This window comes from Paramisgurnus dabryanus, chromosome 5 (assembly GCF_030506205.2).
Source record: "Paramisgurnus dabryanus chromosome 5, PD_genome_1.1, whole genome shotgun sequence".
Lineage (NCBI taxonomy): Eukaryota > Metazoa > Chordata > Actinopteri > Cypriniformes > Cobitidae > Paramisgurnus > Paramisgurnus dabryanus.
In genome coordinates this window covers 9,141,146-9,154,772 of record NC_133341.1, presented here as the reverse complement: position 1 = coordinate 9,154,772, position 13,627 = coordinate 9,141,146, and the positions used below count along the sequence as shown (strand labels likewise).

The following is a 13,627-nucleotide window of genomic DNA, read 5'->3' as shown; positions in this document are numbered from 1 at the left end:
AAAAGTGTGCATTAAGACTGCATTAGCCTGGGAAAACCCAGACAACTTCCGACAACTTTAGATTTGCTTTGCAAGTAGTCTGGCAAAGAGGCCATTCAAGCCCATTTCTAATGCTGAAAAATTGCGGCACCAATCAGAAACCTTGGGGCGGGCTAAACATGATGACGACAGCGCAGCAGCAACCGTAAAGCAGATTTTGTACATTACACAGATGGATGGCGCTGTGAAACATCACTCGTTCGAATCAGCTATCACGGTTGTTTTAAGCGATTTAAACTTTTATTTTTTGTTAAAACCTGATTAAAGAACAACACTCGAAGCCTTCATATCTAAAAAAACTTTATCGCTGCCTTACCAACTAGATTTGGCAAAAGTCTGATATACCAACTTGAATAAAGCATTCAACAACCATGTGGTATAAAAACTTATATTCAACCCACCTAGTGGGAGTTGCTGTCTTACCTGCCACAGCTTAACCTACCCAAATTTGGTGGGTATTAATGTCAAGCCCTGATCATAAACATAAGAATTTGAATGACAATGTAAAAATGACCCCATTGGTAGTCATGAATTATGTAGAAAGAACACTTTGTAGTGTTTGTGCAAAACCAAATGATTCGTGTTATCCCAGCATGATTTGAGCATTTGCATCCTGTGTGCCTCAATGAAAGCCAGAAAATCTGACCTTTTCTACAAAAGAGTTATCACGGTCAATGTCACAAAGTTGCTTTTCTGAATAGTGGCTTGAAATAATGCAGATTTTAAAATGTCTTTCTTTTAATGTCAAATTCTTTCTTTTCTTTCCTTTTTTTTCAAAACATTTCCAGATTTAAATAATATTTTATGCAGGTTGTGTAACCTAACACAATGCTTTTATAACATTACTAATTAGATTAGGACATGTATCCCTGTGCAAGTGCTAAGTACTAAGATTGCTCTGCTTATTATAATCATGTCTTACTGTAGGCTGGGAATGGAACATGATGGTCAGGGCAACCGCTGTGGTGATGAGACAGCAATGGGAAGTGTCATGGCCCCTCTGGTGCAAGCAGCCTTTCATCGCTATCATTGGTCTATGTGCAGTGGACAAGAACTAAAGAGATACATTCAGTGAGTTTACAGTTTTTACTTCTAACGTCTCTCTTTGTTTTAGTAACAAAAAAGTCTTAAGGCTATTTACATTGTTTACACCGAAATGTGTCTTTTTTCACGAGTGCACCTTTGATAATGTTTCTCAAAGGTTATTTGAGTGTTAATATTGTTTTGAGTCGAGAGCTGCTTTGTTTGATGTCATGTCAGGTTTTGCTGACTGTTTATTTAATGAGTTAAGTCACCAATAGGTTACTTGGTGTGAAAGAATAGAGCTGAACAGGATTTAACTGGTCGATTGCCTGTCATATCCTAAATGTATACACATTGTAAATAACAAGAATTTACAACCAGCTTGCTCTCTTATTATTAGATTAAGGGGAATCATTGCAACAAAGTACAAACCGATGCACATTCGTAATAGCTTTAATAAACGTGTTTTAGTGCTTAGTTAATAGTTGCTGTGAACTTAAGAGACCTTGAAGCAATGCAATAATAATTCAGCATACTAGAACAGAGGTCATTTAGAGGGAAATGTTTCATCTGGGTGGATGTATTCTTTTGCTTAAGTAATAAAATAAAATTAGAACAATTTACAGTTTTACAGTCCTCTCCACAATGCTGCTCCTGTTTATTTTATTAGAAATATTTTGAAATAAAAATAATTATCAAATCAATTAACCAAGAAGCAATAATCCAATAATACGTTTAAAGTCTCATCTGAGACACATTATGCCCTACTGTATGTAATCTGAGGTTTTGGTCTGGATTTCTGCAACGACCCTCTCAATTTTAGGTAATTTATTCACTCAATCAGTTCAGAAGACCTCTAGTGCAACTATTAGGATTCAGAATTTATATACTGCTCTATGGTCAGGGTTAATCCCATCTTGGTCATGGCTGATGGGATGCAAATTACCCATGAATCTCAGCAACTTACTGCAGCCAATACAAATGAGATGCTGAGCATAACGAATGTGATGGTGGAGAAATGGTCACGTGTAGCCGTACCAATTTTGCTTTCACTTTTGAATTAGCATATTTATTTATTTTAAATTTATGAGTAAATCTTGTGGTGTATCTTATAATGAATTGCTAACAGTGTTAATGTGCGTGCTGCCGTGAGCCTTTCACTTTTGAATTAGCGGCAATGCAGTTGTTTGATTGAAGTGCTTAAAGTGAGCCAGTGCGCAACAACAAAACAACGACAAACTCGCTTACGTTAAACGTAAAACTTTATTAGCAAAACAAATAAGCAAGCAGCTAACGCCATTGTCTTGTCAGTCAGCTCGTGTCGCCTTACTCTCATCAAGTGATAATTCAATCAGGTTTTTAATTGTAGTGTCTGCTCTCTAACTGAACTAAATGATTTTGTTATGTAATAGAAATTTATTCTTTATGCTTATTATTCTTTGTGTATTTTTTATGTTTCAAGTAATGACCTTGAGCAGGAACTTGAGCTTGGGGAGAGTGTACAATGTGCACAAAATGAGTTTTTTTGTGTGATGATGTGCTTAGCGAAATTCATGTATGACCTGCTTAGATATAGCTGACGATTAAAATAAATATAAGCATCTACACGTGCCTAACAACCCCTAATAAGGCGTTGTTTTGATAGAATAGCATAGGGGGGTGGTACAAACTCAATGTCAGTATATAATGGGAGGAGATTCGAGTTTTCTTCACTTCTTCGCATATCGTTTCACTGTGGGTATGCGTTGAGTCCTTGTACAAGTAAATAAATCATCTCTGATGGACAGATCCTGGTATTAGTATTATTTTTCCACGACAGTTACTTTCAAAAATCAAAACAATCTGGATGGCGGTGCTGTGGTGGGCAAGTGATGTAATCTGTGAGAGGCTGAAAACTGTCTATCGCAACAAGCAGCTCAAACATTTGCTGTTATCTCTGATCTTGAAGTGGTCACTATTCTAAGCAGCTTAAAATAGTTGATCTATGGCAAATTATTAATATTTCCATTTACATTTCTTAAGCAAATGGGGCATGCTAAACAGTGTTTACTGATACTTTTGATCTCTATGACACTTAATTGACTTTGTTATATGTGGGCATATAATGTAAAGAGAGCCCTCAAAGGTCTACTTCAAAACCCCTGGCTTTAAGATTAACCATTGAAATGCAGCTATAGATTTTCTTTACTAATTAAAGTCTTGACTGTGCTCGAAAATCTTTGAGCACCTTGGCTCAAGCTCAATGTTGGAAATCTTTTGAAGTTCAGAATCTCTTTACTGCCTTGATACTTGACAGCTTTGGAAATGTTTTGTCTGTGTGGCCTTGTTTAAGATTAAATGCTGTTTTGATGATTTTGTTATTATATATTATTGATTGCATATACAATATGGTACAAAAGTGAGAACACCCCTCACATTTCAGCAGATATTTTAGAGTAGTCAATGTGCTGCTTGTACTGTATAGCAGTATAGATTTGCTGTTCTCTGAAAAATAACTTAACAATCGTCAGATATATCGCCAATAGCAGGCTTGCATGATGATCGTTGGAGATTATTATTATTATCATCTTAGTTTCACATTAAGATGTGCATTGCGTGCTTTTCCTCACATGAGAGGGTTTGTGGGTATTACTTTCTGCAAGAGAGCTTGTAATGCACAAAGATTCCTTCTCGCACGCACCTGGACTCTTGCTTCCACTTGAATGTGTGCGGCATGTACTTCTTTTGTAATGCGCATGATTCGGACTCTTCCTCACACATGAGCTTGTAATCCGCACTGCTCTGACATTTCCTTGTACTAGGAGGTTTTTAGCGCGCAGCAAGTGTGTTGTTCCAGCTCCCTGGCACACAGGAAAGTTTAGAGCCCCTGGGTTTTTTTGTACTCGAATTAATGGCTTTAGTTTTAACGCTTTCCCCGCCATTGATGAGTTATCTCGTGGATTATCCTGGTGGATAATCTGAAATGATCGCGCCCCGGAGGCGGCACATCGGGGAAAACTTCCAGGGCTTTCGATTTCAAGTCCACTACAGTGATTTTGAGCAGACTGCGGGAAACCGGAACATGAATAGCAGTGGCGGCTCGTGACTGCTCAACTGAGGGGCGCTAATTCAAAATAAGTGTTTTGAGTATTATGTGTGTGGTTCCTTTTTTCAAAATATGTGTTCTGCATCTCGAGAGATCCTCTGTGCATCACATGTTTTGTCAAAATAAGCAAATTTAAAAAATGCATCCAAACTGTTTATGATAAAAGAGACGCTCATGTTCACAAAAAAACACGCTAGACACTTCCTTAACAGTAAACTCTGATTATGCATGAGATTATGTGAGTATCTGGCAAACATGAGTGTCTCTTTTATTTATCATTAACCCTTTAGACGCGTCTGCAGCAGGCACTTATTTTGACAAAACATGTGATACACACAGGATCTCTCGAGGCACAGAACACATATTTTGAAAAAAAGGAGACCTACAATCCATCAGAGCCAGCTTTGCTGCAGTAGGCTAAATTATTTACGACAGTGGTAATGGACAATTCCGCTTCCAACCTGTAGGAGGAGCAAAGAGCAAAAACTCTTTAGGGCGCACTCACACTATCCAAACTAAACCGCGTTCGGGCGCGTTTGACCCCCAAAGCCTGGTTTGTTTGACTAGTGTGATCGCTCTGTTCCGCGCCCGGGCGTGGATTGGTTAATCCCGCTGCGGCCGGGTTGCAGAGGTGGGCCGGAGCGCGGTTCACATGGGCTCAGGCGCAGAAGGCTGTGGTGTGAGCGCAATCGCGCCTGAGCGCGATTCAAAAGGTGAAGACGTCAGTTGCGCGACCACTTACCTTCATCTGCCTCCGTAAAAACCTTTTGATGCGAGCAACGGGGTTACTTGAATGTCCGAGCTGCACACGTGACAGATCAACTAAGCAATATGATGACATGTGAGAGGGCTGTCTGTAATCGCGCACCAAACCAGACTCCGGATGAACACAGACTTATCATTACGGTGGGTTCCAGTGTTAAGAGAGAGCTTTACTTCCTGCTTTTTTCAAAACAATAGCATCTTAATGACGAAAGCGCGCCCGAACTCGGATCGATAAAAAGTACAGTGTGAGTGCGTGCATCTAGGGGAGTAGGGAGGGGTGACAATCGCGCTGGGGCATTGTTTGGTTTGGTTTGGATAATGTAAGTGCGCCCTTAGTGTTGCTTAAAAGTTTAAACTAAATTGTATTCTTGTCTCATTTTCATGAACCCACTTAAAACTAAAATCTTTCATGTAAAGTGTTGCACAATTTAAAACATTAAACTGAATCACTGATGAAGAAGGGTTTTGAACTCTAAATTGAGAAGTAATTATACAGTAATTAAATTAAATTAAACACAATTATGATTTTTTTAAGGTTCACTTTGGGTTTATACTATTTTATAGGGACATGTTTATGAACATCCACTAGAGATTTACCTAAAAATCTTTATTTGTTTTTCACAGTTCATATGATTGCCTCTTGGATGACCCCTTTAAACATGACTGGCCCCAGCTTCCTGAACTTCCAGGCATCAATTACTCCATGGATGAACAGTGTCGTTTCGATTTTGGTGTTGGATACAAAATCTGTACTTCAGTAAGTTTAGCTTGGGGCTGTGTTCTTCACTGACATATCTGATAAATGTCAGTCATTAAGCCAAGAGTTCTAAAGAGTTCAAATCTTCAAAGTGTATTTTAGCAAATGCCCTGTTGAAGTCTGTGAAGTATGTAAAAAGCCTTTTGATTGAAAGTCAATTAATATATGAGGACATATGAGGACTAACATTAAAGAAAGACCCATGTCTGTGATGATATATAAATTTTTTGGCCATTAATTGGCTTATTTTCTGAGTCTTAATCTCTTTTACTCACATTTCAAGTGTAAAAACACCAAGTGCTGCAAAATCGCAATCAGAGGTAGAGCATCAAAAGGAAAAAACCTTGCACCTGGTTTATGACCTGAAAGTGAGAACCAGCAGATGGCAAGATGTTTGCTGTTCTGTTATCAAAGGCTGTAGCACTAACAAGAACTGCATGCTGTGATCCTCCTTCCAGGCTTTCTGTCAGCCCTAAACAGCCTCTGCCAAGCTGTGTTTCAGAAACCAGGCAAACCTTACAACCCCATAACATTTATTTGACTTACCAATCATGGCCTTAACTGCTGACTCTCCAAAAGGCATGAAAAAGAATGCCACACTGTCAGCGTCAATAGTAACAATTAGACTGTAAATGGGACAATTTGTTGATTTTCCTGTCTTCAGGGCGACATTTTAATTACTCCTCTGTGGAATTTGCTGCACAAAAAAAGGATAATTATGTAGTGAAGCTTTGTCAACTTTTCCCAGACTATCAGACTGCATATGCAGAATATTTATAAATGGTTGGCAACATCAATTACATTCTCATTTATTTATTTAGTGGACTTACAAATGAGGCAGCATTTAAAGCTCACATAACACACATTTTTTTTGCTCCCATGTTTATCTTGAGTACCTATAGGGTAGTATAACAGTACGTCCTTCATATCTCTGACGAGCAGGGTTTAAATTGGGCTGGGGCCGTCTGGGCCTAAGCCCTGGCACGTAGGCTGAAGGTCTCGCTTTGCTCCTCCCTCACATGCACCTACTGGTGTATATATTTATTTATTGCCATGTTTTATGGGGACATTCCATAGACGTAATCGTTTTCATTTCAAAGCAGACATTTGGAAGTTTCTTGTAGAAACTGAACTTATTTTTGTGATAATAAAAAAATTAGTTATAAAAGGCTAAAAAATACATTTCTAATAATTTCACAAAATACATTTGATACAACTTTATCAAAAACTAACAGAAAGTGTCCCTACAATTGACTATTGAAAATATCCGTAAAACAACACCAGTGGCTAATATCGCCGTGTTTGGACTAGAAATGGAATAAATATTACTCCTCTCTTTAGAAATTTGAAGTAAACATATAAAATGAATCAATATTTCTCCAAACATGCACGCCTTTGAACCAAAAGCCCTGAGGGATATTGTTTTGTGAAGTGCTTTCATGAAGACCAGGCATTAGATTTTACTCAATGAATGTGACTGTGGGTCTTTTCATTTTACAGGTATGAACTCCGATTTTCCTTTTCATAACTCGTGATGCAATCAAAGTATTACTGTCACTATAAGATTTTGTATTGTTTGGTGTGTTAAGTTAAATCTTTTACATTAAATAACTAAACAATAACGATTAGCTACATTCGCTGGGATCGCCCATGATCTTTGTCCTCTAACTGGTTTTAATGAATTAGCTTAAAAAAAAGAATTCAATGCATTGAATAAAAATTTGAAACCTTGAGCTAGTGACAGTGCTAAAGACGTTTGATATATCTTTTTTTGCTGGAGGGATTTTTAGAGGCTTTGTGCTAGAAGTGCTTTTTCATAAAAAACCTCTTCCCAGCTATGCCTTCAGCATAGTGTTGTGTCTTTATTGATTCCATTTATTAACAGAATGTCTGAGCCGTTACTGCAATGTACTGTACTGCACATAGGCAGCAGTGTTATGGTTAAGCACAGAGCTCAAGGATAAACCTCTTATATCACCTGTAATTCTCGTCCTCTCACAGTGTAGTGTTTCAAGCTGGCATTGTAATTGTTTGTTTATATTGTGTTCGTATTAGTATAATTTTTTTTAAGACGTGTATCCTGCAAATTCTAGGGTTTTCAAATCTCTACATTATAATTTCTATGCCACTTGTTCACACTGTGCTTAATGAAAAGAAAATGTTGTAATGAACAGAAGCCCAGCTGTGCATCAGCCTCCAGTGGATAAGGATGTCATTCCCGAATCATCTCCGCAATGTGTCATTTGCAATAAACACGCAACAAAAATCTTCTTGCCTCCCTCCATCCCTCTCTCTCTCTCTGTGGGGAGCAGGACTACTGTCTCTGACCAGCACTGGCATTCTTGAGATGAAAAATCAATTCATTTTTCTTTTATTCAATCTGAACTCATGTGTTGGAAAGAGCAGAGGGATTGTCAGGGCGTATCTCCTGCAGAATAGTAGCTGGGCACAAAAGATGAAATTTCTTTTAAATTTGTCTCACCATTTAATTCTTTCTTTTTCTTTAAAATGCCAACCATCCAACCATAGGCACTTTTCTTCCCTTTTAGTTTCGCACATTTGATCCATGCAAGCAGCTGTGGTGTAGTCATCCAGATAACCCTTACTTCTGCAAAACCAAAAAGGGTCCTCCATTGGATGGAACTGAATGCGCGCCTGGAAAGGTAATTTTGCGTGTCTGCCTTTTATGCCCATTTCCCTCTGGTTCCTTTATCCCCTAAAAATGTTTTGTAAGCTGAAATGTGCTTCATCTACATTTCCAATTGTGTTCTGTCTGTCAATAAGTTCAACAACTTGACTACATTATGTTGCACTAACAGAAGTACTTTTATACTGTATAAATAGCTCCTAAAGGCAGCAACTGCACATTTTCAGGACATCCACCCAAACTGATTGTCTTTTCTTCTTCCCTCATAGTGGTGCTACAAAGGTCACTGCATGTGGAAGAATGCCAACCAAGTGAAGCAAGATGGGGCCTGGGGTGATTGGAGCAAGTATGGCTCCTGCTCTCGTTCCTGTGGGACGGGCGTGCGCTTCAGAACCCGCCAGTGCAACAACCCTGTGTATGTTATCTTCTGTACTTACAGTCAGAGGAGGCATAACATTTAACTTACACCCTGGTGCTCTTGCACAATCGGATATGTTTCTGAAATAATATTCAATTGGATGGATACAATGGCCTAGAATTTAAACCAAAGCATTTCAAAACATACATGACTGAAAAAGAAACTGATATTATCCACATTTGAACATAAATTAATGTGAATCTTACTGTTTTTTTGTTCTGCTTTCTCTTCAGGTTTTATTAATCTTTAAATGATTATGAATTATAATAACCAGTTTACATCTCATAGAGAAACATCTGCTCTGTGTAATCACAAGGCAGGAGTCTTTATCCCAGCATCATTTTCTCTCATGTACCGGCTAATAAGTCGATGTTTATAAATAATCATGCATGCTGAATCATGAATGAACGGAATGGTTGGAGATTGCTTTTTGCCACTTTTATATTAGTCTCCTGGTTGTGTTGAGTGTAAGTGGTAATTTGCTCATTGATGTTGATTGATGTAGATGTTGGTGTTCAATGCATCCAAACACATCTTTGTCTGAATCTGAATGTAAATATTTTATGTGATGAAAGAAGAGATAGTTCTAGTCCTTCAAAGGGATTAATTTTAACTTTATTTTGCACTTCCTGCATACTGCTTATTGATTTATGTACCAATAAGTCATTGGTTGTTATTTGCTTTAACATTACATTATCTCTTCTTTAGTCCATCTAATGAAGGTCAGGATTGCCCGGGGGTGAACTATGAGTACCAACTGTGTAACACAAATGATTGCCCCAAACACTTTGAGGACTTCAGAGCTCAGCAGTGTCAGCTTCGCAACTCTCATTTTCAGTACCAGAACACCAAGCATCATTGGCTTCCTTACGAGCACCTGGATGGTGAGTTTGTCAGATTTTATGTTCACTATTTGATTTAAACATAACTACGAATAAGTTATTTATATTGATTCTATTGAGAAGGCTCACTGGGGGAAACACATATTTGCGCAGAACCCCCGGCAAACTGTGTGCCAGTGCATCCACACCGATTGAAGGTGAGACGGCACCCGTAGGTGTAATGGTTACACGAGCTACGCTCTCCCCAGTCTCATATTGAGCAGGCCAAGTGGTTTCACACCCACTGCTGCTGCCATATGCCCCAGGAGCACTAAATCTCTGTGTTTGCAAAGCTTCTATTATAAGCCAATCATTGCGATAAGCCAAAATGTGAACACCGCTCTTTCTTGGGGGTTTTAAAGCTCCCTTTGCAACTTTCGTGAAGAAGGGGAGAGAGAGACAGCCCGAATGGTAAGGCTTTGTTTGGATATGCCCCCCCCTCGAACACAAAGTGGATAAACGGCCTGTGATGAGGGAGAATCGTCTAAAAGTATGCGTCTTTCAGGTCTATGGCTGCAAACCAATCTTGGGGATGGATGCATTGTAGAATGCTCTTGTGCGTCAGATTTCTAAACTGATTTTGTGAAGTGCATGATTTAGTAGGCGTAGATCCAAGATCGGTCGTAACCTGCCACTTTTCTTGGGTACTATGAATTAAGGTCTTTAAAACCCAGACTCAACTTGGATAGAGGGACCGTCTCTATTACATTGTGTGATCACCACCTCCTGAAGAGCGATCCCTCCATCTCCAGGTTGCCTGGTCTCAGGGCGTTTTCCTTCACGAGAAGCGGGCGGGGCGGGCTGCTGATGACCGGTTACCTTCTGCTGCCGAGATGTAGTCCCAGGTGGGGGAATGGAGGCTTCCGCCGCAGGATCCCCTCACCGAGGAGCAGACTGAGGTGCCGGCATAGATGGACCCAGGGGAGCTTAGTTCCATGCATGACCGATGGCCTTTGCAGTGACCTTGGTCGCATGGAGCGCCAGGTCAGTAGCCTCATGGAAGTCTAAAATGACAGCTGAGCCGTGCCCTCCCTCATGCAGATCCCTCAGAGCCTTGGCCTGATGGATCTGCAGCAATGCCGTAGCGTGTAGTGCAGAAGTCGCATCCCACAAGCCCAATACGCAGCCGCCTCTAGACCAGACAACTGCTTCAGGCCGTGAGGGAAGGTTTGGTCGGTCCTTTCAGGAGGCAGCAGTGGCTGGATACAGTTGCATTGCAACCGCCAGTTCCACTGTAGGGGCGTCAACATAGCCCTTAGCGGTTCCACAAGCCAGAACGGTGATGGCTGAAACGACCAGTGACAACAGGAAAACAAGGTTTTCAACTTTCAACTTATCATGTACCTCCGGGAAAAAAGGTAGCGGAGGTGTTGGTTTGAGACACCCATGCAACTCCAAAATACCAGTCGTTGAGGTGGGACAGTTGGGGTGGGGGAGATTGAGTTCACTCCAGCCCTATCGCCACCCGAGATAGCATGTCCGCCATCTCCAGATTGAACTCGGGGCGTCGTAGAACATGAGCCCACCATCTCTATCGCCACCTTAGCTGGCTGTGGATCAGGGTGCTGAGAGCTGGAGAACGAACCTGGTGACTGATTTAGCATCGTAATGCAGAGATCATCCTTCCGGAGCTTTGCGCATACACCCTTGGCGGAGCTCTGCACCAGAAGGGGGTAACGTACCTGGAGGTACAACACCCATCCCCGCAGATTCACGAGAGTCATACTCTCGCAGTGAGAGCATGAACCCCTCACTAACGCCTCAGCGTGCTTCATGCCCAAGCACAAGAGACAGAGATTGTGACCATCCTTGGGACCCATATATTTGCGCATCCTGAATGGCACAGTCGAAATTACATCTTTAAAAAACACTAATTCTACTCGTGCTGCTCTTTTATGAAAATATTATTTAGCTATGCTGAGTTGATGATGCACACAGGGAGAGACAACACATAAACTCAGGTTTAAAAAAAATATAGAAAAGAAAGAGGTGGAATCCGTGATATTCTGCCGTGGTGCTGTCTGTCCAACCAACTTCTGGCAAGCAGCGTACTCCCTAGCAGGATAGGTGAGAGTTTCTTAATAGCAGATAACTGCTGGCTTTTGAAGCACAAAAAGTATTTGACATCGTAGTGACCGACTGAAAGGATACATGCCAGACCAGTATGTGGAGCTGTAATTCTGCCACAAAGCTAACTAAAATGGAAAAGTTTTCCATAATCTTTTGTTGCTTACATAGTAGCAAAGGAGCAGAAGATTTTGCTTTAGTAAAGCGTCCTTCTGCAGCACAAACACAAGCATATTCTGCCATTATTGTTGTTTTTTGTGTAACGTGACCATGTATCAGACAAGGGTCGAGATGTGGGGTGATGACATCATCTTATCACAAAATATGCAGATTGGCTATACACCGCAAGGGTGCCCTTTGGAACCTAGTTAAAAAAAATTGCGTTTTCAGGATCCAAAAAGGCTGGATCAATCAGGACAAAACACTGTACGCGTATCGTAAAAAATAAGACAAATTTAATTTTTATTTATTATATCAATTACATTAATTCATGTAAGATTTCTATTACCACTGAAAAGAACACATTTCTCCATATCAACTTCCAACATATCTCTCTCTACTTTCCATTGCTAAATTATTTCCACATCACCCTACAATACTTTAGTGTTCTCATATGGAATTGATGTAAAGAATTCCTACAAACAGATTATTTACCCAAATATAGCAAAATGTGTTGCTCTATAGATACTGTCATACCATCCAGCCCTAATCATAACACATGCAGCACTGTCTGTATTTTCCACAATTTGTGCTGCAAAATCTCAGCATGGTCAAGCGAAGCTGTCGACATCAACAGCTCATAAATGCTTCCTCCCCTCTGGGACAATCACAGCACATCCGTTTCAGTTTTAAATCAAGGCCCTTTTCTATATTGCTTGCCATGCGGAGAAAAGGAGGCCATCAGATCTTAAAAGTGGCCTTATTCCCAAAGTGCTAAATCCTGCTTTTAAGGCTTTCCATGATGTTTGCTGTAGAGCTCCATTCATCCGTTGGGCTATTTGTAGATACCTCTATTCACCATTGAGATTTAGTGTATTTGAAATGCGATTTAAAAGGTAACAAAATTGCTGAATACAAAAGCCACTGATTGTCAATGATTGCGGATTGCTCACACATCTGTATATAAGTTCTTTGTGTGAATCATTTGAACTGCCGTACACGGCGAAAACAAACCTCTTAGCCGTTTACATTTTAATATTTTTATTTCAAAACCTTGTGCAAGTAAAGAAAACATCCAGTGTACATTTTATGACAAGTTGTCATATTTTAAACTGCTTTATCATAAAATTGCCTTTCTATTTTTTTAGCCAACAAAACATGTCACCTTTATTGCCAGTCAAAAGAAACAGGGGACGTGGCTTACATGAAGCAGCTGGTACATGATGGGACAAAGTGCTCATACAAGGACCCATACAGCATATGTGTGCGTGGGGAGTGTGTGGTAAGCTAATATGCAAGCCTTGTAATATGAAGCATGTTGCATAAAAATGACTACTGAAAAAGCACCATTCAGCAATGTTACCATCAATGTTGTTTGCGTTTCATTAACTGTTCTCCCAAAGTAGTGCAGTTGAATCCAGTTTGTCACTGAGCAACTGCATGCTGACCGTACAGCGTACTGTATACAGTATGAGTGCCACTTCAAGGAAGTGGCTGATAGAAGTACATTGATTTGGAATAGAGATGGAATAGACAATGAATTAGCTTTTTGCGGGATATGATTATTGAAGTGTCGGCTAGTTTACAGGGCCTTTACCATTTATTTGTTGATGTCTAGCACCTTTGACATTTTTTTTAAAGGAACTACTTTTAAGTGCCCAAAATAGCAATGTGGAAAATGACTGTACTACCAAAAGTAGCTATAGTTTCATACCAGAAGCAGATATTACTAACTATTAAATCTTGAGCTGTTTCTAACAGCAGAATCTTGCCTTTTATCTCAATG

The 13,627-nt window shown here is 40.0% G+C and overlaps 1 protein-coding gene across 3 annotated transcripts in view; it reads left to right on the top strand.

Annotated features, from left to right (window-relative positions):
- The window catches only part of adamts3 (ADAM metallopeptidase with thrombospondin type 1 motif, 3), a 169,963-nt gene that overhangs the window by 80,817 nt on the left and 75,519 nt on the right, over positions 1-13,627 (top strand). For all 3 annotated transcript variants that reach the window (XM_065267191.2, XM_065267190.2, XM_065267189.2), the window contains exons 9-14: positions 967-1,110; positions 5,537-5,669; positions 8,219-8,332; positions 8,586-8,731; positions 9,443-9,618; positions 12,990-13,123. In XM_065267191.2, coding sequence (XP_065123263.2) covers positions 967-1,110; positions 5,537-5,669; positions 8,219-8,332; positions 8,586-8,731; positions 9,443-9,618; positions 12,990-13,123 — 847 coding nt within the window. The remainder of the gene's footprint in view (positions 1-966; positions 1,111-5,536; positions 5,670-8,218; positions 8,333-8,585; positions 8,732-9,442; positions 9,619-12,989; positions 13,124-13,627) is intronic.